General features: G+C 42.2%; 1 protein-coding gene and 1 non-coding gene across 2 annotated transcripts; both read left to right on the top strand.

Annotated features, from left to right (window-relative positions):
• Khdc4 (KH domain containing 4, pre-mRNA splicing factor) lies at positions 1-27,867 on the top strand. Its single transcript, XM_021158249.3, has 14 exons — positions 1-221; positions 676-895; positions 3,554-3,682; positions 4,004-4,083; positions 7,298-7,350; positions 7,629-7,792; positions 10,720-10,931; positions 13,376-13,436; positions 14,414-14,471; positions 14,725-14,978; positions 23,604-23,765; positions 24,674-24,786; positions 25,687-25,778; positions 26,566-27,867. The coding sequence occupies exons 1-14, from the start codon at positions 184-186 to the stop codon at positions 26,763-26,765; spliced, it is 1,836 nt and encodes a 611-aa protein (XP_021013908.1). The 5' UTR covers positions 1-183; the 3' UTR covers positions 26,766-27,867.
• Positions 8,159-8,286, top strand: LOC115030725 (small Cajal body-specific RNA 4). Its single transcript, XR_003836322.1, has one exon.

Raw genomic sequence — 27,867 nt, 5'->3', positions numbered from 1 at the left:
CAGGCACTCCCGTCACCGAGACGCCAGACGCTTTAAATCACCGAGGGTCCAATCGGAATCAAGAGTCCTCACCGGACCCGCCCTACCTCACGGCCGGAAGAGGCCGTGCGTCAGCGCGTTGGGCGGAAGTGGCGGGAGGGCGGTGGTGGGTAGTTGGCGGGTGGTTGACTGGAGCAGGCCGCCATGTCCGCAGGGAGCGCGACACATCCTGCCGCTGGCGGGTAAGGGCTTCGCGGGCCAGGCGGGGGGCAGCGAGCACGGGCCCGGGGCAGGGAGGCCGGCGAGGCTGCGTGTGAGCCTGACGGGCCATCTAGTCGGACGCGTCCGGATGCCGAGGCCGGGGTTCTGGAGAGAATGTTGAGCGGGCCTCGGGCGCCCGGAAAGAGGCCTTCCGCGGTGCGGGAGGGAAGGGAGGGAACTCGGAGCGTTTTAGAAGGGCGAGCCAAGGAGAAGGCGAACGCAGAGCGTTCTCGGCCGAGCCGAGTCTCCGGATGGAAGTGACTGGAAAGGAAATGTTTCGTAAGGGGATCGGAATATGGGGAGTGGGACTGGGCTTTAGATAGGAATCTCGGGCACGTCTCGGGACCATGGCAGGCGACGCGGGATGGAGAGTTCGAAGGGAGACTACACAAAGGAAGGCCGTGGGCCTCAGGATTTCCCTTTACCTACCTGTAGGCGCCGCAGCAAATGGGATCAGCCAGCGCCAGCTCCGCTTCTCTTCCTGCCGCCAGCGGCCCCAGGTGGAGAAGTCGCTGGCAGCGGGGCGAGCCCCGGGGGCGCCACCACCGCCGCTCCTTCAGGAGCCTTGGATGCCGCCGCTGCCGTGGCTGCCAAGATCAATGCTATGCTCATGGCCAAAGGGAAGCTGAAACCATCTCAGAATGCGGCCGAGAAGGTATTGCGAGCGCTAGACGCTCTGCGCTTCGGGATTTTCTTTTTCCTCCCCTCTCTTCACCTTTCAGTTGCGTAATCATTGGGCTTAATGAAGATGAAGACGGTTAGAGTGAAGATCACGTTTGGGAGTATTTAGTTAAATTGTTCCTGCAAGGCAATGGGTTTTGTTTTTTTTTGGTTTGTTTCAGGCAGGGACTCTGTATACTTAGACCAGGCTGGCCTGCTTGCAGAGATAACCTCTTGCCTCTGACCCCCCAAGTGCTGTGCCACATCATTGCATCCTGAGGTCAGGCAGTTTTAATTGGTGTAGTTCCCTTGTTTTGTTTTTCGAGACAAGTCCACGTAGTCTTGGCTGTCCTGGAACCATGGTCTAGCCTCGAACTAATGGGGAGATATCGGTCTCTGCCATCTACATAGGACCCTGCCAAGTGTTAGGATAAGGCATGCCCATCCACCACCTGGCTGGTCTTGTTACTTTTATGGACTAGTTTTTGTGTTTAGAAACTTAACTCAGTTTTTTTTTTTAATGGATATTTGAAGCAATATGTTTTTGATCCATGAAGTTCTGGTATATCAAGTCAGTGTTTTAAAAATACTCATTTGTATATATGTCTCTCAAGTGTTATAAGATTTGGGGCTTGACTATGTGAGGGATTCAGGGATTGAACTAAGGCTGTCTTGCTTGGCAGTAAGTACCTTTATGCTCTGAGCATCTTGTTGACCCTCAGTGAGTGTGTTGGTATGACACACACACAGTGTTTGTCATCAGGAAATGACATAGCTGTGATGAATGTGGGAGGTCGGAGGATAGCCTTAGTATCAGTCTGCACCTTCCACCTTGTTTGAGTCTGGGTCTCTGTTTGCCTCTGTGTTTATATTAGGCCAGGGATTCCTCATCACTGCCTTCCATCATGCTGTTGGGGCATTGATATGACAGATGCCTGATGTGTGCTTTTTGGAAATTCAAACTCACATCATCATGCTGTGTGGAGATCACTCAAGAGCCAAAATATTTTTAAAAAATGTCTTGTAGCTCGGCAGTGGTTGCGCACGCCTTTAATCCCAGTGTTCAGGAGGCAGAGGCAGGAGGATTTCTCCCTGTCTCCAGAAAGGAGATGAAAAAACCAGCAGCAAGAAAAGTTATCTCTCATTAGATCTAAAATATATATTTTAATGACTAAATACAGTTAAATATGAGCTAAAAGTGGAGAGATAAGTTGTATTTTGATTGTTCTCAGGCAAGTTGAGAATGTTATTTGGATATTTTCGTCTATTCACAGTGTAATTAAATCTTTAAACTGAAGCTTTGCTTTGCCATAAAGTGTAACAAAATGTTAAGTTTGTAAAAAGTTGAGGTGCTGGAGAGATGGCTCAGCGGTTAAGAGCAGTGACTGCTCTTCCAGAGGTCCTGAGTTCAATTCCCAGCAACCACATGGTGACTCACAACCATCTGTAATGAGATCTGACGCCCTCTTCTGGTGTGTCTGAAGACAGCTACAGTGTACTCACATAAAATAAATCTTTAAAAAAAGAAAAACAGAAAAAGTTGCATAAATACAGCCTGCTAGTGCTTGAATGAGGTGCATGGGTTGTTGTCTTCTTTTTACAATTTTACTCCATAAGTAGTCAACAAAGTGATCTGTGAAGAAGCATCAGAACTCTGACCTTCAATTTATCTTCTTGTCTGTAGTTTGTATAATACTATAACATTTTATTAGGTGGCTGGAGCATACTGCTTATTGTTGTTTTGTTTTTGTTTTGAGGCAGTCTATCCACAAAGTGCTCTCTCTGCCCTGGAAGGCTACCAGGCTGACCTTGAATTTACAGAGACCCTCTTTTCTCTGCCTTTCATACTTCCTTCCTCCACAGTGTGCCTCCTATGCTTCTGCCTCCCCAGTACTAGAATTAAAACTAATGGGAACTTTTAGACTTAAGTCTCTATCATGTAGTGTTATTATGTCTATGGGCTTTTGCCTACATGTATATGTGTTCACCATGTATCTGTCTAGTGATTCCCTGAAACTGAAGGTCACAGATGATTGTGAGCTACCATGTAGGTACTGGGAACTAAACCTAGGTCCTCTGGAAGAGCAGTGAGGGGGTTTCCCCTACCCCCGTTTTTTCTGTATATCCATAGCTGTCCATAAACTCTTTGTAGGCCAGGCTAGCCTCAGAGATCCACCTGCCTCTTATCTCCCAAGTGCTTCCATTAAAGGTGTGTCCCACCGTACCTGGCTGACTGTCTCTAGCAACTCCTTGACATTTCTTAAAAATATTTTTTAAAAGTGTGTGTGCATGTCTCTGCATATCATGTATGTATGTATGTACGTATGTACACGGGTGCCGTAGGACTACTATGGAGTCTCTTCTCTACTTTATGTTGGTTTTGGTCATTTGGGGTTTTTTGTTTGTTTCTTGACTGAACTTTGGCTGATAGATTGTGCATGGCAAGTGCCTTTACTGACTGAACTTGCCAGTCCTCTGATGCCATTTAAGTGAAGTTTTATTCCTTTTTTTATACCATTTGTGAAGAAAGTCCAGCTAAAAACATTTTGTTGGTAGGCAAAGAAAAAATGGAAAGTAGGTGGCACTTGAGATAACTGAATCAGACAACTAAAATTATTATAAAGACTTTTAAATTGTTTTTTCTATTTTGTAGCTTCAGGCCCCTGGCAAAAGCCTAACTAGCAATAAAAGCAAAGATGACCTGGTGGTGGCTGAAGTAGAAATCAATGACGTGCCTCTGACATGCAGGAACCTGCTGACTCGAGGACAGACACAAGATGAGGTGTGTGGGAATCAGGGCACTTTGGGGAGGGTGGGAAGACAGGTCAGAAAGATGCTTCTGCCCACAGGGATTCCTGCGTGGGGTTGGGTCTAACTGCAGAGGAGAGTAACGAAACAGATGTGGATGACTTCCCTCTCTCGGTTTGATACCATCAAAATTCCCGATAGAGTCAGTTTGTACTTGGTGAAATGAACGGGGGAAGTAGTCTTCCCTTGAAATATCTTACACCACATTGTGTTTTAGATTTTTAAATTTCATAGTTAAATGTATTTGTGCCTTAGTCTTGTTTACCTTTTAATAAAATGTCGTGTCTTCTTTTAGATCAGTCGGCTTAGTGGGGCTGCCGTGTCAACTCGGGGACGGTTCATGACGACTGAGGAGAAGGCCAAAGTGGGACCTGGGTGTGTATCGTGTGGTTTGGGGACGGACAGGAGGCCATGTCCTGTTTGCTTTTCTTAGGTAACCTGTGCTAGGAGTGTTTGGTTACTAGCTTGAAGAGGAGCGCTGTTAGAGTTCATTTCATTTTTTTAATGATAAAAACTATGAAAGTTCATAATATGTTTAATACTTAAACATTTTTTTCCCCCTTTTTCAAGACAGGGTTTCTCTGTGTAGACCTGGATGTCCTGGAACTCACTCTGTAAACCAGGCTGGCCTCCAACTCAGAAATTCGCCTGTCTCTGCTTCCCAAGTGCTGGGATTAAAGGCGTGAGCCACCACTGCCCAGCGAGTAGCTGAATTGTTAAGGTTCAGGTTTCAGTGAGAGACTTTGCCTCAAGAAACAAAACAAAACAAAACATAAAACCAAAGAGTGGTCATTCTAGTCTAGAGATGGGTCAGTGGTTAAGAGTCCTTGCTGCTCTTGAAGATGACCTGATTTTAATGCCTAGTGCCACATTATGATTTACAACTGTCTGTAACTCCAGTATAGGTGTTCATGGGCCCAAGTGTGCATATGGCCTACAGACATATGTGAATGGAAAAGGCTTATACACACATTTTTTTGAGGCATAACCACTGGCTTTCATTGTATCTTGTACATAGGAACAGAATCACACACACAGCCACACATACCTGCCTCTTTCCTATAGAAATAGTCTTTAAGTCTTAGTCATGGTAGTAAACACCTTATGCGTGCGAGACAGAAGCAGGTAAATTTCTCTATGAAGCCTTGTCTGTGTAGTGAGGTCCAGGCCAGTCAGTGCTATTTAGTGAGACCCACAAAAGGGTTGTACTGTGTTTTAAGACCTACTCTTTGCCGGGCGTGGTAGCCCACGCCTTTAATCCCAGCACTCGGGAGGCAGAGGCAGGTGGATTTCTGAGTTCGAGGCCAGCCTGGTCTACAAAGTGAGTTCTAGGACAGCCAGGGCTATACAGAGAAACCCTGTCTTGGGAAAAAACCAAAACAACAACAACAAAAAACTACTCCCATCTCCCATTGGAAACTGAACCTAGTGGTCTACATACTGACCATAGGCTCAAACCACTGAGCTAAATTCCCAGACCTTTCACATTTCTTTCTTGACTCTGTTACAGTTATAGGCTATGGTTACCTAGTTAATCTCAGTTTTAAGTTTCCCTTTTATTAATTAGTATATAAGATCTCTTTATACTGTCAGTTTTAAGACAGGGTCTCTTTGAAACTCTGACCGTCCTCCAACTTGATACAAAGCTGACTTTGGACTCCTTTTCAGGATCCATTTCAAAAGTGCTGGAAAGAAAGGGAGAGGGGAAGGAGAATGTGTGTTAGTTCTCGGATGTAAGGAGACCACAAGTTGACATTGGGTGTTTTCTGTTACCTATCTTTTTGAGATACATGTTCTCATGGAACCTCCAAGGCGCCATTCTGATTAGACTGGCTGGCCTGTGAACCCCCAGGATCTACACCAGGCACCCCTCCGGGGCTTAGCTTTCATGGTGTTCACATTTAGTTCATCATGTTTGTGTGACGGGATTTTGTGGCTCTGAGTCATATTACTAGCTCCCTACTTTCTTCTTTTATGTGTGTAGGTGTGTTTATGTGCACAGGCCTTTTTTTTTTTTTAAAGTTTTATTTATTTTGTGTATATGAGTACACCGTTGCTATCTCAGACATACCAGAAGGCAGCATCGGATTCCATCACAGATGGTTGTGAGCCACCATATGGTTGTTAGGAATTGAACTCAGGACCTCTGGAAGAGCAGTCAGTGTTCTTAACTGCTGAGCCATCTCTCCAGCCCTAGAGTATCTTTCTTTAACTTATATTTTTAGGTAGTATCTCTCTCTGCCTGTCTCTATTTCCCAACCTGGAATCATAGCACAGGTACTCAATGCCCAGTTTTTTTTGTTTTTTGTTTTGTTTTTGTTTTTGTTTTTTTTTTTTGGTTTTTTGAGACAGGGTTTCTCTGTATACCCCTGGCTGTCCTGGAACTCACTTTTGTAGACCAGGCTGGCTTTGAACTCAGAAATCCGCCTGCCTCTGCCTCCCAAATGCTGGGATTAAAGGCGTGAGCCACCAAGCCTGGCATTGCCCAGCACTTTTTGTGGGTGCTGGGAATTTGAATTCAGGCTCACTTGCTTTCACATCGCCCGGCCGGGCCACTTTTTTGTTTTATATCCACGAGTTTGATAAGGATCTCATATCTTAGCCTGTCTTTGATGACCATGAACTTTGATCCTCCTGCCTCTCCTTCACACTACAGGTACCTGTGGTTATACCCAGGTTATGCAGTGCTGGGGATTGAACCATGCTAGGGCCTCAACCATGCTAGGCGAGTGCTTTACCTAGTAGTTCCTCAGTCTGTTTTTAGAAATTAACTGATGGCTTCTGTTAATTTTTGCAAAATAGAACTCATGATCCATTTAACTCTAGGTTTTAACCAGTTAGGAATCAGCCTTTTTGTTTTTTGCTTGTTTTCGAGAGAGGATTTATCTTTGTAGCCTTAGACGAGGCTGTCCTCGAACGCAGAGATCCTTCTTATGTCTGCTGGGATTAAAGGTGTGCACCATGACCCTCACCACCCGGCTTGGAGAACAGCCTTTGTGTGTGCATGTGTGTTCAGATGGGTGGGAAGCCTGGGACAGCCTCGCTCTTGTTCCTCTGGAGCTTTTTCTTTGCTTTTAAATGCACTTATTTTCCTTCATGAGTGTTTTGCCTTCGTTTTTGTTATATATAGGAGCTGAGAACCAGAATGAAGTTCTCTGCAAGAGTAGGAATTACTTGTAACCACCATCTCTCCATCCCCAGCCCCCCCCCCCCCCTTCTTCTTTTTAGCTACATGGTCTCACTACATAGTTCTGGCTGTTGTAGAAGATAGTATGTAGACCAGGTTGGTCACAAAGTTGAGATCCTTCTGCCTTTGGCCCCTGAGCTCTGGGATTTAAGTGTGTGTAGTACCGTGCCTGGTTCCAGTAGACATTTTTAAAGGCAGGTTCTCTATGGGCCTTGGACTCATTAAGTAGGCCAAGTTGGCTGAGCAGTGAGCTCAGGGAATTCTCCTTTCTCTACTTCCTCAGTACTAGGATTGCATACCTGGATTTTTACAAATGGGCTTTAGGGAATCAAATTCAGGTCTTTTACCAACTAGTCTTATCTCCCCAGCTCTGGGATTAATCTTTCATATTTCTTTTTACAGAGACCGTCCATTGTATCTTCATGTTCAGGGACAGACACGGGAATTAGTAGACAGTAAGTAACTTTTGGCTTGTGTGACTTCTTGCAAAGCAAAATACAAAACTGACATCATCACTTTCTGTCCTTGATTAACTAATGCTTATGAACTTTATGGAGACGGGCATTGCATGTTTGTGAAATGTAGAAATTGAATTGAGGTTTATATAAGGGTACATTGGGCATTAGTCAATTCCTTCTTTGGTATGGTTACTTTATACAGTAGTATACAATGTAACTACTCTAGTGACAGATCCCTTGTGTGGTATCTTACGGTCTGTGTAATTTTTCCCTAGGAGCTGTAAACCGAATCAAAGAAATAATCACCAATGGAGTGGTGAAGGCTGCCACAGGGACAAGTCCAACTTTTAATGGTGCAACAGTCACTGTCTATCACCAGCCAGCTCCCATTGCTCAGTTATCACCTGCTATTAACCAGAAGCCTTCCTTCCAGTCCGGAGTAGGTTTTGGCAAGAGATTGTTAGTGCTCTAAAGATGACTTTGCACAATAATACATAGGAAGAAAAACAATTCTGAAGTTCCAACCTGAGAATTACCTGCTTATCTATCTGTCTGTCTGTCTGTCTGTCTATCTATCTATCTATATTTTTTTGAGGCAGGGTCTTTGTTCTACAGTTATGACTTATCTGGGATTTGGAATTAAAAGTGTGTAAGCTATAAGTAGTCTATAATATTATGGGCCAATGCCATCTAAATGTTTACCTTAATAGTTATCGGATTTTAAAATGGAGGGGTTAGCTAGATTAAAGGGCATACAGATTGTATAGTGGGAAGACAGTCATAATTTGCATTTGAAAGCTTGGCAACTGGAGGATCAAGAAGGCTGAGTCTGATGAAGCAAGACTTTGCTGATACGCTCCTCCTAGACAAAGGGGTGGAGAGAGCAGCCCTTACTGGAGAAAACCACAGGGCTCACTGTGCTACCCAACATTTTCCAGCATACTTTGCTAGTTTTCATTTAGCATAAATTGAAGAGAAATGGGTATGCTTAACACTATTCTGGTTTGGTGGGTGTGTGCGTGTTTGTGTGTATGTGTGTGTGCGTGTTTGTGTGTGTGTGGTGTTGTTGTTCACATATCTTAGTGACTAGAATAATTATTTTGTAGGTAAGATAGGTACATGAACATGAAGAATTTTAGGTTTTGTGGTGCTGATTTGGTAGAGCAAGGCTTAGAATATGCTAGGCAAGTGCTCTTACCCTAAATGCCATAAGTTCTTCTCATGTACCTCAGGCTAGCCTCAGTAACTTTTACTTTGGGTGTTCCTACCTCTACTTCATGCATGCTAGAATATGTATGTGCTACTGTGCTTTTTTTTTTTTTTTTTTTTTTTTTGGTTTTTCGAGACAGGGTTTCTCTGTGTAGCCCTGGCTGTCCTGGAACTCACTTTGTAGACCAGGCTGGCCTCGAACTCAGAAATCCGCCTGCCTCTGCCTCCAGAGTGCTGGGATTAAAGGCGTGCGCCACCACGCCTTGCTCACATTTTTTTTTTTAATGCAGTGCAGGGGTCAAGCCTGGGTCTTATGCATGTTGGGCTACTGCTCTGCTGCCTGATATATCCCCAGCTCCACATTAAGTGTTCATTATAATACAAGACTTCATTATGATAGGGTCTTAGAACAAGACCGGTGTGTGGTGGCACGACTTTAATCCAGCACTTGGGGAAAGAGGCAAGTGGACCTCTCAGTTCTAAATGAGTTCCAGGACAGCCAGGAAAACAAAATAGGGCTTTAAGGACTCCTGACTGGACTACTCTATGTGTAACAAAGGATGACCAGAAACTTCTGATCCCCCTCTTCCACCTTACTTTTGTTTTGTTTTCAAGACCCTCTTCCACCTTACATGTCAGGAGTTAGCACCACATGCTACCATGTTGTATTTATGGGTGCTAGGCAAGCACTCTCCCAGTTAAGCTCCACTCTTATCCATGAGGAACTCTCCGCTGGGCATATGGCAGAGGCCTTCTTCTAATTAGCATTTTGTGGCCAAAAGCAACTTGAGCAGGAAAAGACAAATCTCAGCTCTCAGGTTATAATCCATCGTGACTAGAAGACAAGATCAGGAAGTAGGAGCTTGAAGTGGAAATCGGTGGAGGACTGCTGCTTACTGGCTTGCTCTCCCTAGCTTGCTCAGCTGTCTCTCCCTTCCTGCCGCCCACCTTTCTCTCTTCCTTCCTTTTTTATTTTTTTAAAATCTATCTGAAGTGTTCACTGGGATGGTTCCCCCTTACCCTGAATCAGGGGCTTTTAGTTCTGCTTCCCACTGGAGGAGCTTTGCTCTGTGGGCTGACAGGACAGTAGAGTAGCCAACACACAAGAACTGCTGTTTGTGCATAGCAAAAAGCCATTTGAATTTGACAGCATCATGAGCACTTTATACCCATAAAGTAGGGATTGGTTCTTCTTCTGGAAAGAGACGAGGGAGAGCCTGTGTGAGAGGCATTTTCTTAAAAGGAGGTTGTCAACACTCAAAAGCTCAGCTCCCTGTGCGCCTAGTGCCCCCTATACATGCTCTCACTATGTAGCCCTGGTTATCTTGGACCTCACTATGTGGACAAGACTGGTCTCAACAATCTGAGACCCGGGCTGCCCAGATGGCTCACTGGTTAAGAGCACTGACTGCTATTTGAAGTTCTTGAATTCAAATCCCAGCAACCACAAGGTGGCATACAACCATCCACAATGAGATCTGATGTCCTCTTCTGGGGTGTCTGAGGACAGCTACAGTGTACTTACGCATAATAAATAAATCTTTTAAAAAAAAATCTGAGATCCACTCTACTTCTCTAGAGTTGTAAAAGTCGGGTGCTCTTACCCACTGAGCCATCTCACCAGCCCCGAGGCAGTTCTTAAAAGTGAAATTTCCTCTTGCCAGATAAGTCTAGTTAACAATATTAGCACTTGCTCGGCAGTGGTGGTGCATGCCTTTAATCCCAGCACTTGTGAGGCAGATTTCTGAGTTCGAGGCCGGCCTGGTCCACAAAGTGAGTTCCAGGACAGCCAGGGCTATACAGAGAAGCTCTGTCTCAAAAAAAACCAAAAGAGAAAAGAAAAAAATTAGCACTTAGGAGTCTACCCTTTGCCAACGTGGTATAAAAGATACCACTGTTAGACCTCCTTTGGTTGAGTCAAGAGGGTTGAGATTATAGAGCCAACTTAGGCTTTATAGTGAATTTCAGAACAGCTGAGCTATAGCAACACAATGTCTCCAAAGCAAATCTTGGAGATTATGGTGGAAATTTTCAAGGATCCATGTGGAAGTGTCCTAAGTGTGTAGAGGGCTATGCTACTTTGTAGAATAGTTTTTTTACAAGATTATTTCATTATTGTTTTTCTCTTACTAATCAAAATACTTTGTTCCCTTACAGATGCATTATGTTCAAGATAAACTATTTGTGGGTCTAGAACATGCGGTACCCACTTTTAATGTTAAAGAGAAAGTAGAAGGTCCAGGCTGCTCTTATTTGCAACACATTCAGATTGAAACTGGTGCCAAAGTCTTCCTACGAGGGAAAGGCTCAGGCTGCATTGAGCCAGCCTCAGGCCGAGAGGCTTTTGAACCCATGTATATTTATATCAGGTATGGATGAAAGCAGAGGACATAGAAATCTTTCTTAGTAATTATAGGCTGGAGTAGTTGGAGTAGTTCATTGAAAAAAAAGTGAGAAAATATGTTAATGTGAAACCTGCTGTGCTTAGCCTGTGATCCTTGCATGCAAATGTGGGATTGGAGAATCAGGGTTCCAAGGTCGTTTGTAGATGGATTTCCCTACCTTGTGGGTTTTTCTTATTTCTACTCCTCCTTATATCGCCTAACAGTAAATAGGAGAGAAACACAGGGAGGGAGAAGAGTTCTCTAAATCTAAAGTCTTTCCTTTTGTTTCTTTGGCCATGACTAGTAGCACACTGTAATCAACCTCTTCCTAAAGGACCAACAACCACCGACCCCTGCCTATCAGGGCTCTCGAATTTATTTACCCTCTGAAAAGTTCTCAGAATTCTAAATCTCACAGTCACAGAAAATGTCTACAACTGGCAAAACCAAACCTCTGCTAGAGCACGAGGCAAGTCAGTCAGTTGCTTCAGACTGTCTGAAGAAGCCCCGTCCATATCCCCACACTTGGGATTAAAATAAAAACACATTTTTATAATATTTCTGTGTTTTTTTGTTTTGTTTTGTTTTTTGAGACAGGGTTTCTCTGTGTAGCCCTGGCTGTCCTGGAACTCACTCTGTAGACCAGGCTGACCTCGAACTCAGAAATCCACCTGCCTCTGCCTCCTGAGTGCTGGGATTAAAGACGTGTGCCAGCACGCCCAGCTATTTCTGTGTTTTTTAAAGAGCCCAAAATTCCAGAGTTGTCGCTACAGTTGTCCTTGTGTTCATAATGATTATGAGGCCTGCATAGGTCTCTTGAGACCACCTGAAAAGAAAAACAAACCCAAAACCTACATGAGGAATTAAGAAACATAGGGAGGGTAATGTGAGTTATAGGAGCTGGGGAGATGGTTTCCCAGCAGTGAGTGAGCATGTGCTATTCTTTCAGAGGACATGAGTTGTATTTGCAGCACCCAAATGGCATTAAACCAGTCTGTAACTCCAGACCCAGACCATCCAACACCCACTTTTCCCCCTTGGGCCCATTTAATACACAGTGGCAAAATACCTATGTACATAAAGTACAAAAAAGGGAAAAACATTTTAACAATGAAATTTTAAAGGCTGCATTAAAAGAGCTAGTTGTGGCTTTAGCATTCAAGTCTTTAGGTTGTTTTTGTCTATGATTATTAAGTGTGGTCCTGAGGTTTGAATCTAGGGATTCCATAAGTGAGGCAAGCACTCTTGCTGTTCTACCCCTCAGACCATGCCTATGACACTGATTTAAACCTGATGTTGCTGTGGTGTTTGCTGGGGGTGAAGGGAGTGGGGGAAATAGTATTTTCAAGACAGGATCTCTGGCTGGCCTCAAATTCAGAGATCCACCTGCATCTGTCTCCTGGGTGCTAGGCTAAAGGCATGTATCACCACACCTGGCTTATGGTATTTTGTTTTAATTTTTTGTACAGGGTCTCTTGTAGACTATAGTGATCTTGAATTCGTTGTGTAGTCCAGGGTGACCTTGAATTTCTGATCTTGTCTCTACACCCCATGTGCTGAGATTACACGTGGCACCAGCATTAGTTTCTCTCTACTTCCTCCTCTCTCTGTTTTATTTGTGTTTAAATGTTTGCCACCACATATGTGTGTAAACTGTGTGTGTGTGCTGTGTGTAGGAAGCGGTCAGAAGAGGATACGGAGGGCTGGTGAGATGGCTCAGTGGGTAAGAGCACCCGACTGCTCTTCTGAAGGTCCAGAGTTCAAATCCCACCAACCACATGGTGGCTCACAACCATCCGTAATGAGATCTGGCGTCCTCTTCTGGTCTGTCTGAAGACAGCTACAGTGTACTTACATATAATAATAAATAAATAAATCTTTAAAAAAAAAAAAAGAAGAGGATACGGAGTTACCTGTGACTGGAGTTGGGGTGGTTTTAGGCTACCATCTCGGTGGTGGTACTCAAATCTTCCTCTGGAGGAACAGTAACTGCTCTTAATTGCTGAACCATTTCTCCAGTACTCCCATTGTCTCTTTATGTCAAAAGAACCAGTATCCAGAGAATTGGCGCTATAAAATATTTGTAGCAGTGGTATATTAGTTTTAACCTAAAAGACTTACGTTGCTAGTGGGGATGGGGTAGAGAATGACAAGTCCCTTTTATCCTAGCAAATGGGGAGACAAGCAGGTGGATCTTTGTGTTTGAGGCCAGCCTAATTTACACATTTCTAGGATAGCCAGAGCTACATAGTGATTGATACCCTGTCTCAGCCACAAAAACAAAGCTGGCCTATCTTATGTTCCTATTTAAATGATTTCAGAGTGCTAGATTTGAACTCTAATGAATATACCAAAGTAAGTATGTACATTAGCATAAGATAAGACTCTGACTTTGCTCTTTTGATTTTGTGGTTTATTCTTATTTGTAGTCATCCCAAACCTGAAGGCCTGGCTGCTGCCAAGAAGCTCTGTGAGAATCTCTTACAAACAGTGAGTTTGCTGGGGATTGAAATCAGGGTCTAGGTATACAGTTGTGTATTCTAGCAGTGACCTATAACTAGACTGGACTTTGACATGGCCTTTAAAAAGTAAATTAAAATATAGGCTGGGCAGTGATGGTGCACGCCTTTAATCCCAGCACTCGGGAGGCAGAGGCAGGTGGATTTCTGAGTTCGAGGCCAGCCTGGTCTACAGAGTGAGTTCCAGGACAGCCAAGGCTACACAGAGAAACCTTGTCTCGAAAAAAAAGCAAAGCAAAACAAAACAAAAAGATATGTTATAATTGTATTAACTTTAGTGAGCTCTCTGCAACACATGATGTGAGAGAGTAGATCAACATTACATTTAGTAATGCTGACTGGCTAATTGCATGTGAACTTGACATAATCTAGGGTCATCAGAGAGAGCAAGCCTCAGTTGAGAAAATGCCTCTCTAAGATTGGCTATAGGCAACCTTTAGTATATTTTTTTATTATTATTACTACATTATGTATATTCTGATAAAGCCCCTCCCCTCCCCTCCCATGGATATCAGCCAGCCTTGGAATACCAAGTTTCAGGAACACTAGGGGCATCTACTACTGAGGCTAGACAGTGCAGCCCAGATAGGGGAAAAGGGTCCAAATGCAGGTAGTGTAGTCGGAGACAGTGCTTTTCCCACATGATAACCCAGCTGAACAAGTGTTACATATGTCCATCCATCCATGTGCTCTAGTTGGCAGTTCAGTCTCTGTGATGCATCCTGTAGGTTTTCTTGTAGTCTCCTTGACTCCTTCAAGTCCTTCCCCTTTTCCACAGGATTCCCCAGCCTCCTCTTAATGTTGGGCTGTGGGTCTTGGAATGACTTTGTGCTCCAGATTACATATAGCTTAGTAGTCCCTTTAACTCATTGAATCAGGGCATCAGCAGAAATATTTTCATTCCCTGTCACTTGGTCTTTATTAACTGTGTTTTGCCCATTTTTCTAGGTTCATGCTGAGTATTCTAGATTTGTGAATCAAATTAATACTGCTGTACCATTACCAGGTGTGTATGGCTTAAAATGTTAAGACACTGATAATTACGTGACTGATAATTAAGGTACTGATAATTACGGTTAAGTGTGGTCAGTGAGGCTAGACTACTTGTGTCAGGGAACAGGTGGTGGTCCTTTCAGCTTAGGGTAATTAGGAAAGCCATTCTTAACCTTGGTGTTTATCTTCCTAGGTGTTGTTTAATAATCAGGTAAAATGTTTCATTCTGCTGCAGCTGATTAAACGCTTTTTTTCTTCCCCCTCAGGCTATACACAACCCTCTGCTATAAGTAGTATCCCTCCTCAACCACCATATTATCCATCCAATGGCTATCAGTCTGGTTACCCTGTTGTTCCCCCTCCTCAGCAGCCAGTTCAGCCTCCCTACGGAGTACCAAGCATAGTGCCACCAGCTGTTTCATTGGCACCTGGAGTCTTGCCAGCATTACCTACTGGGGTCCCACCTGTGCCAACACAGTATCCGATAACACAAGTGCAACCTCCAGCCAGCACTGGACAGGTAGGATGCCGGGATATGTAATATGCTATTGCTGAACTTAGGAAAGGGTGCTGCCTAGACACTAGTCCTATTCTGTCTTTTTGCCCTGCTGCCTTCTGTGTCCCTATACTAACTCAGTGAGGATATTGGGATAATATGTCCTCTCATTTCCACAGTTTTTAATTCGTTTCACATGTCTTACCCCTAATTAGCTGTATCAAGTGGGGACATTGGCAGACTTTCTATAAAGCACTCAATGACAAATGGTCTAGACTGTGGCGGTCCGCAGCCTCTGTGCTCGTAGTACTCTTGTTAAAGCTGTAGAGAACACCTAATGAATGTGATTGTATTTTTTAATTATGATGTGAGTGGCAGGTTAGTGTTAGTGCCCTGTTCTTAGCTTTGTGGTCTAAAATTCTCAAAGGCAAAGAGGCTGGCATACAGCACGCATCTCTTAGTCATTGGAACTGAACAGGTCTTCTCTTTTTAATGTATATTTGTGTATATATGGATGTATACGTACACATATACATACACGTGTACACACATGCATGCACCACATGTTTATTTGTGCTGTGGTAGCTATGAGAGGGGTCAGATCCCCTAAATCTGGAGTTGATTCTAGTTGTAGTTTCTGGAAACTACACATGGGGTCACTGAAAGAGCACCAAGTGCTCTTAACCATTGAGCCATCTCTCTAGCTCATGTTTACTTTTTATTATATGGATTGATGTGCGCATGCATGCCACCGTGTAGGTGAGGAGGTCACAGAACAATGTACAAGAGTAGACGTGGGTTCTTTCTCTCCTTCAGTCATATGAGCTCCAGACTAAGTTCCAGAGCCAAACTTAGGTCATCAGATGCGGTGACAAGTGCCTTTCCCCCTGGGGACACCTTATGATTTTGTTATTTGAAGTGTTCTTATATAATCCATGCTGACTGACCTTAAATGCCTGAAATTCCTGTCTTAACCTCCCACATGCTAGAATGACACACCTGACACTTTTGCTCAGCTCTGAGCGCTCCATTCTCAACAGTAAACATTTCAGGGACTGGAAGGCAGTCAGTCAAGTACCTATCACAGGAGTATGAAGACTTGAGTTTGCACCCAAATTTAAAAAAATCTGGATGTAGGACTGGGCCTGGTAGTCCATACCTTTAGTCCCAGCACTTGTAGCAAAGGCTACATAGTGAAACTCTGCCTCAAAAATTAAAAAAAAAAAAAGTAAATCTGGGTGTGGTGGCATGTGTTTATGGTATTAATGGTGGAACGCAGAGACAGGTTGATCCTGGGCCCTCTCAACAGTTTAGCTTGATTTGGGAGTTTCAGGTTAGCAAGACACTGCATGCCAAAAACACTACAAAAACCAAAACAAAACCAGCTCGAGGCATGAGAGATGGCTTTCAGTTCTTGCAGAGGACCTGGTGTTCCTTCCCAGACCCATATTAATTAGGCTTCCACAGCCGCCTGTAATTCCAGTTCCAGGGTATTGTCAACCTCTTCTGATCTGTGTATCGGGCTCGAGGGTAGGATTTCCTGTGTGCATTCAGGTGTCTATGGATGCTGTAGGAGCTGTGACTATCCTGGGATTATTTTTTTGTAGACCAAGTTGGTAGTCCATACCTTTAGTCCCACCTTTAGTCCATACCTTTAAGCTCACGGAGATCAATCTACTTCTGCCTCTGAGTGCTGGATTGAAGGAGTGTGCCACTCCAATCAGCTGTAGAGTGCAGTCTGCAGAAACCAGAATTGTTAAACAAGCAGGCTTTGCTCTTCAGTGGGAGGAATATGCATGTTGCCTGTTTTCTATCCAGAAAGTGTTATGACCTAATACCTAATGCTATTCGATGGAGCCCGTCTTCGCTTGAACCCCCCAATCCTGAGCCATGCTCTTGAGTCAGATGGTTCTACCGTCTTTATGCTTATTGTAAATCCTCTTCCCTAGGCTCTTAGCATGAACAGTTTCTCTGTCAGCAGAACCCAAAGCTTTATTGTGATAATTGCCATCTGGAGACTTTTCCTCAAAGATTGATTGTGTTTAAATTTGTGACTTGTTGTAGACTGTTAAAGATAGCTAAGGCATGTAAGGTAAGAGACATTACAAATGCTCAAACGTTTCACTGTGCTCAGAACTATGCTTACAGCCATCAAAATATAGCTGTTTTACTTTGACTTCTACAAGCATGAGCTTAAAAGCAAGAAACTAAGTCAGGGACAGTTAATAGATGGTCCTCAAAAATCCTCAGAAATAATGTTTCATATGACATTTTAACTGTTTATGGTTAATGCAAACTAACTATAGCTTTGGCAGTTGAACAGCACCAGCCTTAACAAAATAAGAAATTTTAAATTTATTACTGAGACTTTATTTTTAAAATTCATATTTTTAGGAAATAAAATCTTTAATGATAAAAATGTAAATAGGCTTAAGATGAAAATTTTAAAAAAGAGTAAATTAAAATCTAAAAGTAATGCATTTCTCAAATTCCTTTGGAGGTCAAAGGGGGTAAGCATTCAGTAGAAATTTTATTATTTGAATATTTTCTCCTAAAATAACTTTTTGGTACAGGCTAAAATCTGTTACACCAATCAAGCTTTCCAACAAATTCTTCCATGAAACTGTTCGGCTTTGACATTTTTTACATTTTTATTTCATTTACCCTATCATCTGGATATATACTTTAATGCTTGCATAGAAAGCTCAATCATTTTCTCCTTTAAGGGCCTATGATTGTTTCTCAGGTACTTCTAAGTAACCTGTCACCTAGTAAAAAGATCTTTTTGAGCTAAAAATTAAAATGTCCTTAATTTTGAAACTCTTGAGTTTAGGGGCAGGGGAATTCAAGACAGGGTTTCTCTGTGTAGCCTTGGCTGTCCTGGAGCTCACTTTGTAGACCAGGCTGGCCTCGAACTCAGAGATCCCTGTACATCTATCTCCCAAGTGCTGGGATTAAATGCATTCACCACCACTGCCCAGTAAAAATCCCAGATCTTAATTTAATCAAGCCAGAAGTTTAAATCTTTAAAAATGAATGACCATTGTTGATGTTTTATGTTTTTAACTTTTGTCCTCGTCCTTCATCTATCTGATAAATGATCAGATTCTGGCGAGGGAGATAATCAGTAGGCTTCAGCAAGGCCTCTGTTACAGCCACTCTGCTATATAATGTAAGGGCGTTATTTTAGTCCATGCTTCTAGTGCATAATTAGTAATTAATGGATACTAGCTTGACATCTGAAACTATGACTGTCTATGTCCAGGATTTTTTCTGTTATCAGGTATATAGAAATATGTATTGAGATTTACTAAAGCTGGGCTGGAGAAATGGCTCAGTGGATAAGAGCACTGACTGCTCTTCCAGAGGTCCGGAGTTCAATCGCCAGTAACCACATGATGGCTCACAACCATCTGTAATGGGATCTGATGCCCTCTTCTGGTGTGTCTGAAGACAGCTACAATGTATTCATAAATAAAAATAAAATAATTTTAAAAAATTACTAAAGCCATACACAATGCTTTTATCTACGCATATTGCGGGCTCCTATAAAGATATCAATATGTCATATAGGGAATTGTACGTTTTCCTTCTATGACTCATTACAACTAAAAATGATAATGGTCCAACTTGTACTAGCAAACGATTTAATAAGCTTACAGTTGGGTGGTGGTGAGACACACTTTTAATCCCAGGGCTTGGGAGGCAGTGGCAGGCAGATCTCTTGAGTATGAGCGCAGCCTGGTCTATACAGTAAGTTCCAGGACAGGCAAGGCAACACAGAGAAACCTGTCTCCAGAAAACAGGAAGAAGTTTTTATAAAGCTACTGAAATCTCTTACAGTCTATAGGATAAAGCTATTATTGAATACCATGAATACTTAATTGGCATGTATATTCCCATATATTGTGCTATATTTTGTTATGCTAAGTTTACATCTCACTATAGAAGGAAATAGTGCATGTGTACACAGATAACACTAGAGAAGCCAGGAGATATGTAGCCTGTCTTCTGGAGTGCTGGGAAAGAGTGTAGTTTACAACCTGGTGAGCCTTTGTTAGCTGTCAGGTCTGACCCATATCCCTCAGAATATTGTTTGATTATCCCGGAGTTTTCTCTCTAAATCTTTTTTTTTTTTTTTTTTAAATTGAATTCTTTTTTTTTTTTTTTAAGATTTATTTATTTATCATATGTAAGTACACTGAAGCTGTCCCCAGACACTCCAGAAGAGGGCGCCAGATCTCGTTACGGATGGTTGTGAGCCACCATGTGGTTGCTGGGATTTGAACTCTGGACCTTCGGAAGAGCAGTCGGGTGCTCTTACCCACTGAGCCATCTCACCAGCCCTTCTCTCTAAATCTTGAACATTGCTTCTCAGCCCATGAAACTCATCATTATGAGACCTGTCACTTATACTTTACTGTAGCTTAGGTCACTTTTATGTTATCTCAGGGCCAAGCCAATCCACTTCCACAGACATTGTATTTACCAAAGAGTTTCTATGGAAACATGGCTAAAACTTTATTGTACATTTGGGACTGAGTTAATGGTTTTCAGGAAACTTTTTCCCAAATTGTGCTGTGATTTATATAGCTAAAAGAAACCACCCATGGGCAGATTCCAAAAGGTTGGCCCAGAACCTGCTAAGCAGGGCTAGACCTACCAAGAGAGAACTGCTGAGTTCATTCTTACCTCACCCACATTGTTTCACTGCTGGCTGTGCCGCTTGCAGGGATCCTCTCAGGCCCCACATTGCACTTTAAAGGATAATGCTTTTTCGGCTTCTCCAAAGCGTATTTCCCTAAAGGAGACATATGTTCAATGAGGTCTAGGGACTAATCAATGTAAAGGGCCTGCCTGATGAATGAAATCTCAAGATGACTCCCCCTTTAATGCATCTGACCAGGACAGTATCAGAGTTCCCCAGACAATGGAAAAGTCCTAAAATAGACAAAAACAAACAAAAAAATCCTCGAGAAAGTATGCCTTGTAGAGGCATCAAGACTAGCTTGGTGGCACACGCCTTTAATCCCAACACTTGGGAGGCAGAGGCAGGCGGATTTCTGAGTTCGAGGCCAGCCTGGTCTACAAAGTGAGTTCCAGGACAGCCAAGGCTACACAGAGAAACCCTGTCTCAAAAAACCAAAAAAAAAAAAAAGTATAAAAAGTATGAACAATAGCATTGAACATAGTTTGTTCTCTGTTCATGCTGGCAGAGTATTATACGCCATATTTTCATGAATCAGGTGACAATTAGATTTATGTATATCTCAAAACCACTATGCATATCCTATTAAAAATAAGGAAGGGCCGGGCGTGGTGGCACACGCCTTTAATCCCAGCACTTGGGAGGCAGAGGCAGGCGGATTTCTGAGTTCGAGGCCAGCCTGGTCTACAAAGTGAGTGCCAGGACAGCCAGGGCTACACAGAGAAACCCTGTCTCGAAAAACCAAAAAAAAAAAAAAAAAAATAAGGAAGGGGGAGATGTGGGAACATGGTCCAGGAATGGCGTGTGTAAGTTTTCTGAGTGCTTGTGAGAGTACTCCAGGAAAGCAAGAACCTTGGACCTCAGATTCTTGAAAAATAGGGAATTATTCTTGGATTATGCTTTCGTGCCCCTCTCAGGTATAGTGGATAGATAGGAGTGAATTTACATTATTTAGATTATTTATTAAATATAGGTTATTTTTTAAAACTGGCTATTGTTACTTGTTTATATACGTCTGTAGAATTTTTCCATGTGAGACTTCTCTGTCACATAAGGCTAGCTCTTGTGATTAAACACTAATCATGTGACTTCTCTTTAACTCTCAAGGTATAAATTGTGAGATGCTCTGAATAAAAGTTGGTTATTGAATTAGACTTTAGTCCACCTCATTTTTTGACTCCATTCTCCCAGGTCCTCCCGTCTCTAGAGTGGTAAACAAGAGATGGGGATAAAAAGCACACCTGTAATAGGAAACAGTATAATGTTGTTTTGCCATGGTGAGGATTGTCTTCATGCTTTTGGATCAGTTATCTGGATAAAAGGTGGTATATATGAATATTCAATCACTGGAATGGGTGATATTTGTAAGACTAATCAGCCCAGACACAATAATATGAATCTTAGCATAATTAAGGACTCTTTTCAAAGTTCTACTAATGGAGACAATGGCTGTATAAAGATGCAGAAGGGAATGCCTGATGGTATCGCTTACCAGGGTTGTTATTAGTATCCTTAGAATAACGATGGTACCAGTGGTTTAGAAAAATGACCTCTGGCTGGGAGGTGTTGGCACATCCCTTTAATCCCAGCTCTTTGCAGGCAGAGCCAGCTAGCCTGGCTTACCGAGTTTGTTCCAGGACAGCCAGGACTACCCAGAGAAACCTTGTCTTCAAAACAAAACAAAACAAAAGAACCTTTGGTTTTGTGTGGCACGTGGCATTTAACAAAAACAATCTCTTGAACCATCTATTCATGGGCTCTTAAAAGGAAATTTGTATGGCATAGGAGCACTATGCACAAGTAACAGTGGATAAGTCCACCTGCTCTTTAGACCATCAAAGGGATTTTGCTATCTCTGTCTGTCTCCTGGAGTGCTGGGATTGAAGGCTTGTACCTCCACTGCCTGGCTTTCATTCTTAATCTCACACAGATGATTTCCCTGCCATCTATGATGCTTGCAGGTACCCTTAGACCCAGCCATCTTTTATTGTTTCTTAATAAGGTTAATTCATCTCATTAAATCTTACTTGAGGAAATGGGCCATATTGCTACTGTTATATTTTCTGTATTAGAAGCGAAGGTTACGAAAACTTAACACTTTAAAGGGAATATGACTTAAGAAAAAAATCTTACTTTAACTCCTGTTTTTAACAGTCTTAGAGTCTAGTTTTATCAGGTAAAGACAAAGTTCAGTAGTAGTAGAGTGCATGGTCTTGTTTCTAATCCCAATAAAATAAAATAAAAGAATTTTAGGAAAAATTTGGACTTCTAACCCATCTGTACATTATCTACAAACCTCAGTTGTAAGAGAAAGGTAAAATTAGAAGAACATAGTAATGGATTAATGGTGGGCCCTTCCATGTGGTCTCCTTCTAATGAGTCCATGCCTGAATAAACTCTATAGCCTTAAACCATTACCTAGCTATCTGCCTCTGGGCTATGAGCACAGTTGTACAGTTTATAACAAAAAAGGTCATTAGTGGCTGGGGAGATGACCCAGCAGTTAGGGGTTTTTGCAGTTATAAGGACCTTAGTTTGGATGACGCTTTTGGTGAGTGCCTTTCAATTACCTTCAGTAAGAAAAAGTAAAAATTGCTGCACGTATCTGTAACCCCAGTTCCCTAGGAGGCAGAGACACAAGGATCCTTTCAACTTCTGGCTAGGCCAGAAATCATTTGCAAGTTCAAGGAGACAACCTGCTTCAAAGGAATAGTTGGAGAATGAGAGACACCCAGTGCCCTCCCTGGCCTCTAGGTGTGTGCACAGATACATTCCACACATAGAAAATTTAAAGACTTAAAAACTACATTCTTTTGAAGATTATTTTATTATTTTATGTATGTGAGTACATTGTAGCTGTACAGATGGTTGTGAACCTTCATGTGGTTGTTGGGAATTGAATTTTAGAACCTCTGCTTGCTCCACTCCAGCCCAAAGACTTATTTATTATTATAATACATAAGTACACTTGAGATGTGCCAGAAGAGAGCTTCAGATCTCATTACAGGTGGTTGTGAGCCACCGTTTGGTTGCTGGGATTTGAACTCAGGACCTTTGGAAGAGCAGTCAGTTCTCTTGCCTGCTGAGCCATATCGCCAGCCCCCAAAACTAAATTTTATTATAATCCTTCATCAATATTTTATATTTTTGAAAAGGTCTTTATATAACCTTGGTTGGCCTAGAACTTGCTATGTAGACCAGACCTTGAATTCACAAAGATCTGCTTGCTTCTGCCTCCTAAGTGCTGAAATTAAAGTGCGTGTATTATCAAGTACAACTATTTTTACTTTTTTAATTTTAGCTCTTTTGAGATTATTTTGTATGTATGAATGTTTTGCATGTATGTATATATTTATAAGTGTTGTGTGGGTGCCTGAAGATGTCAGAATGGGTTGTTGGCTCACCTTACAGGCACTTCCGAGCTACCATGTGGGTGCTGGGAACTAAACCAAGGTTCTCAGCATAGCAACAGCTGCTCTTAACTGCCAACCATCTCTCTAGCCCCAGGCTGTTTACTTTTTATTCTTAAGAAGGATCTAAAATCCCTTAGCTTTGAGTTACATCAGCTCTTTGTACTTGAAATGCAAAAAGGCATAGTGGATAATGCTGTGTCATTTCTTGCTGTACGGAGACTCTGGTTTTTTTTTATATAAAGGGGGACATAATGATAGAATCTTAAAGGATGTGAAGATTCGGCAAGTATCTGTTTATCAGTAATGTTAGGCTTTTGAGGCTTTAGAACTTCCTGGTCAGTGAGTATTGTGTGGTCTCCCCTTACTCCCTATGCCAGGTCAGCCTGAGAATCAGGGCAGGAGATCTAATTGACAGTTGTGGAGAATGGGAGTCAGAGCTGTGAAACACTCACTGTTGAGGTTTGTTCTTAGTGTTACTTATCCATCCAAGTCTCACCCTTTATTCCGCCTTGGTTTCTTTGGTCCTAGAGCCCAATAAGCGCTCCTTTTATTCCTGCTGCTCCTGTCAAAACTGCCTTGCCTGCTGGCCCCCAGCCCCAGCCCCCACTCCCAGCTCAGCCACAGTCACAGAAGAGGCGATTCACAGAGGAGCTGCCTGATGAACGGGACTCTGGACTGCTTGGATACCAGGTTAAATAAACACCACTCTTCCTTCTTATCTTACCCTGCTGTGTTCTCCCTTAAAATAGGAATTTGCATTCATATCAACTGTCTTATAAGATAGGAGTTTCCCTTCTGAAATCCAGTTATGCTAGGTTCTTATTCTTGAGGAATTAATTTAAAGCAAGAGTGAGTTTACTTTACCAGTTTTTTTTTTTTTGTTTTCGAGGTCAGTGATATACAGTTTAGAGGGAAGTCTCCCGTGACCAACACTCAGGAATTGTATTAAGTTTTACCCTTTTTTGTCTTTTTTTTAACGGAGATAATTGAAAGCCACTCCCTAAAAGCTGCCGATCTTCAAATTCATAATTTTTATATAACCTGTGGCTTTCAGTTTGCTGTTCTCTTTTGCCCCCTTAAAAAGAGAAAGGACAATTTTTCTCAGCTCTACCCTGCTCTTGCACCCCAGGAGACACATGGGAAAATGGAGTGGTGACACCATGACATAGGAAAGGTGATCTGGAGGAGGTGCAGTGTTAGAGTATGTGCAGTGCACAGGCCCTGGCTTTAGTCCCAGGTCAGGAAAGACTAGGATATAGGATAATTCCAGAAAAGGCACTTTTGTGTTTTATCACAGTCTTCGAGACATCTTCAGAACTAAGCATTTTGCAATTAATGTCACTAGGTTTCTAGAAGCCATTTGGATTTAGAGCAGTTGGTTAAACAATGAATTACACCATCCCCCTTATTAAATTCTACAGAAACAAGAACCCCTTCTTGACTTCAGTTATTTTTCCCAAATCCCAAAGAACGTGAAATGCCTTTTTAGTTGATGGCAGTTTGTCAGAGAGATGAGGCGCTTGACAGTTACAGTAAGGAGCTAAAGTCAATGCAGCAGTTGTAGATTTGCTAATGCTACTGTATTTTTCTGCTCATAGCATGGACCCATTCATATGACTAATTTAGGTACAGGCTTCTCCAGTCAGAATGAGATAGAAGGCGCAGGATCGAAGCCGGCAAGTTCCTCAGGCAAAGAGCGAGAGAGGGACAGGTAAGTTATTGGAACAGAACAGTTCATTGAAAACTGGGTAATATGATAGCAACCTCTGTCTCAAAAGGTAGTTATATTCTGGGTTTGGGGCATTTTCCTAAATTAGGCAGTCATAGAAGTGTTAATGCAATCGAGTCACTTACTGCTTCAGAATGATAGAGCCTGGTGTGGTGGTAGATGCCCCTTCAGGAGATAAAGGCAGGAAGATCAAGAGTTCAAGACCATCAAGTTTGAGGCCATCTTGGGCTACAGAAGACAGTCCCTCAAAAAAATAAAATGAGTTGTGTTGGATAGATAAGATAGATAGATAGATAGATAGATAGATAGATAGATAGATAGATAGATAGATAGATAGATAGATAGATAGACAGACAGACAGATGGTTCAGAGGTTAAGATGACTCAATCAGGGGATCCAGGTTCAGTTCCCAGCACCCTTATGTAAATTCACAAGCCCTGGTAACTTCAATCCCAGGGCATCCACCACTCTTTTCTGGTCTCCATGGGAACTTGCCATGGGGTACACATGTATGTAGGCAACATACTCATAAAAATAAAGTAAAATTTAAAAAGAAAAGCACCCATATTATGGGTAGAAATATTTGAATCAGTTTGTAGTTTAGGGTGTCATATATGGACTCTCCTTTCCTGTTCATGACATTAGCCTTCATAAGTGGTAGTGAGGAGGCATATAGCTCAGTGGAAGAGCCTTTAACTGTCGAGGAGGGAACTGAATTCTTCTTTTAATAGTCTTAACTATATGATTAAAGAGGGGGAGGACCAAGGTAAATGGTTAAGGTGTTGGTCTTTTGTTACTCATATCAGCAGCTACTATTGATATTTTGACTAAGTTATTCAAAATACTGGACCTCTCTGAGAAGAACTGTTCTGCTTTTGACAGGCAGTTGATGCCTCCACCAGCTTTTCCAGTGACTGGAATAAAAACTGAGTCTGATGAAAGGAATGGGTCTGGGGCCTTAGCCGGAAGCCATGGTGAGTACAGTGCAGCTGGGGGTGGGATGACAAGTAGGGGTGGAAACGGTTAGTCTTCTAACCTGGTGGTCAACCAGATTAATCCAATTTCAGTCATCTACTGGCTAATAACAACACTTTTTTTTTTTTTTTTTTTTTTAATTTGTAAGGACAGTATATAGCTTTCCATTTTTAGCCATTCTGTGTCAGGAATACAGTTGCCTAATTTATATCTTATACATCCCAGTGGCATGAAAGTCCTAGGAAATACTAATGATTGGGAGGTAATTTCAAAATCCTGTCGGTCATTTTGTCTAATTGGGGGTCATCAGGTGTAGATTTAGGAAAAGTTAATTTTCCTATGTGTTGGGAGCTGAGCTCATCACCCCGCAGCATCCCGGCACTCTGCATCCTGTGCATGGGGATACGCTGTATTCCCTGCCTCTAGTTGATAACAGTGAACAGAAGAAGAAAAAACGGTTTTCTTTTCTTCTTTTCTTTTAGCTCTTTAAAAGAGATGAAATGTTAGTCTCCAGAGACTCACTTGCTAACTTTCCTTTTTTCTTTTCTTTTTTTTTTTCTTTTTTCTTTCTCTGTTTTCTTACATGGTTCTGGTGGATTGTCATTTGCTGGTGCTGGCTGTTTTTCGTGATATCATCAACGTTATGGGGTGACCATTGACCCTGTGGCTACAAAATGGTGTCCAACTAACCACTTATAATTAACATCTTTTTTTTTAATTAACGAATTTATGGTATTTTTTCTTGGTGGGGGATGGGGTCGGGGTTGGGGTTGTTCTCTCTTCTAGATTATCCAGCCAAGAAGATGAAAACGGCAGAGAAGGGATTTGGCTTAGTAGCTTACGCTGCAGACTCCTCTGATGAAGAGGAAGAACATGGAGGTCATAAAAATGCAAGTAGCTTCCCACAGGGCTGGAGTTTGGGCTATCAGTACCCTTCATCACAGCCACGAGCTAAGCAGCAGATGCCATTTTGGATGGCCCCATAGAAAATAGTGGACAGAGCTTTGACCCTCAGTGACTCTCTTAGCAATAATGCATGCACTTGATTAAACAAGACTCTGGGACCTGTTCTGGGGGCCATCTCGGATCTTCGAAGACGTTAGGGACACAGTGTCCCCTGTCATAAAGGGATGCCATTCTTTTTAAAACCCTATTTCTGCAGTGGCATAACATCCGTTAAAATTCACTTAGAATCACAAATTTGCATCAAGCTTTTTAACAGTTGATGAAATGTGCTTGTCCAGTGAGATATCAGGACAGAGTCATTGCTACATATGTTTGACCTGATCTAGCCTTTTCCAAATGAATAGCCTCAACTCTGTTGTAAAGAAAGTTTTATTTGTATTTTACTACTATTGGGTCAATTTTGATAACTGGTTACAAACAAAGCCTTACTATTTATTAGTGGGAAATGGTTTTAAGACCCTTCCTTCCATACTTACATGTAATTCTAAGAGCTCCTCATCCCTCTTTCTTTCCATTTGGAGTCTTTGTTTGGAAAATGCTGTTTTACTAATTTAGAATGGTCAAATACAACTGGATCCTGAACAGGAAAATGCAGTTATTTTTGCATTGTTTCTTTACTGGGATGATCCAAAGCTGGCACCTTTAGGCACACTTGTTTCAGATAGCCATTGCTGTTGGCACTGCCCTTCTAAGCTCCCGGTTTCCAGCTCGGTCAAAGAAACCGTGAAACACTCATCTGTCTCTCTCAGAACTGGCTGCAGCAAGAAGAGGGATGTGGTGCCACCGACAGGACGGTGACTCTGACTGGAATTGCAACTTGTCCTTTTTTCTTGGCATTGCGGGTTTTGCCAAAAGAACTTTTTTGTATCAAATATTGATTTGTGGAAGTGAAGGAATTGGTGGTGAGCCAGGAGCGTCTGAGATACTGACTGTCATTTTTGCACATTTTTGAATACTTTGCGGGCTGGCTTTGTACAAACTTATTCTCTGGTTTCTTGTATGTTGTAAATAATTAGACCATAATTTCATTATAAATAAATGTATAAATATTCTGCTTGTCATTTCTCTTTTTCTTCCCTAGCCTGTTCATACACTAATATCAATAAACTCTTTAATTATTTA

Source organism: Mus caroli, unplaced genomic scaffold, assembly GCF_978045245.1.
Source record: "Mus caroli unplaced genomic scaffold, Mus_caroli_1 scaffold_3, whole genome shotgun sequence".
Lineage (NCBI taxonomy): Eukaryota > Metazoa > Chordata > Mammalia > Rodentia > Muridae > Mus > Mus caroli.
The sequence above is the reverse complement of the archived record's forward strand: the minus strand, read 5'-3'. Positions and strand labels throughout refer to the sequence as shown.

What these genes read in the sequence shown, in the direction of transcription:
- Khdc4 (XM_021158249.3), top strand. Translation starts at nt 184, where the DNA reads ATGTCCGCAGGGAGCGCGACACATCCTGCCGCTGGCGG. An exon ending in AAGGCCAAAGTGGGACCTGG is followed by an intron (nt 4,084 to 7,297) that starts GTGTGTATCGTG and finishes TTCTTTTTACAG; the next exon opens with AGACCGTCCATTGTATCTTC. An exon ending in CTCCAGCCAGCACTGGACAG is followed by an intron (nt 14,979 to 23,603) that starts GTAGGATGCCGG and finishes CTTTGGTCCTAG; the next exon opens with AGCCCAATAAGCGCTCCTTT.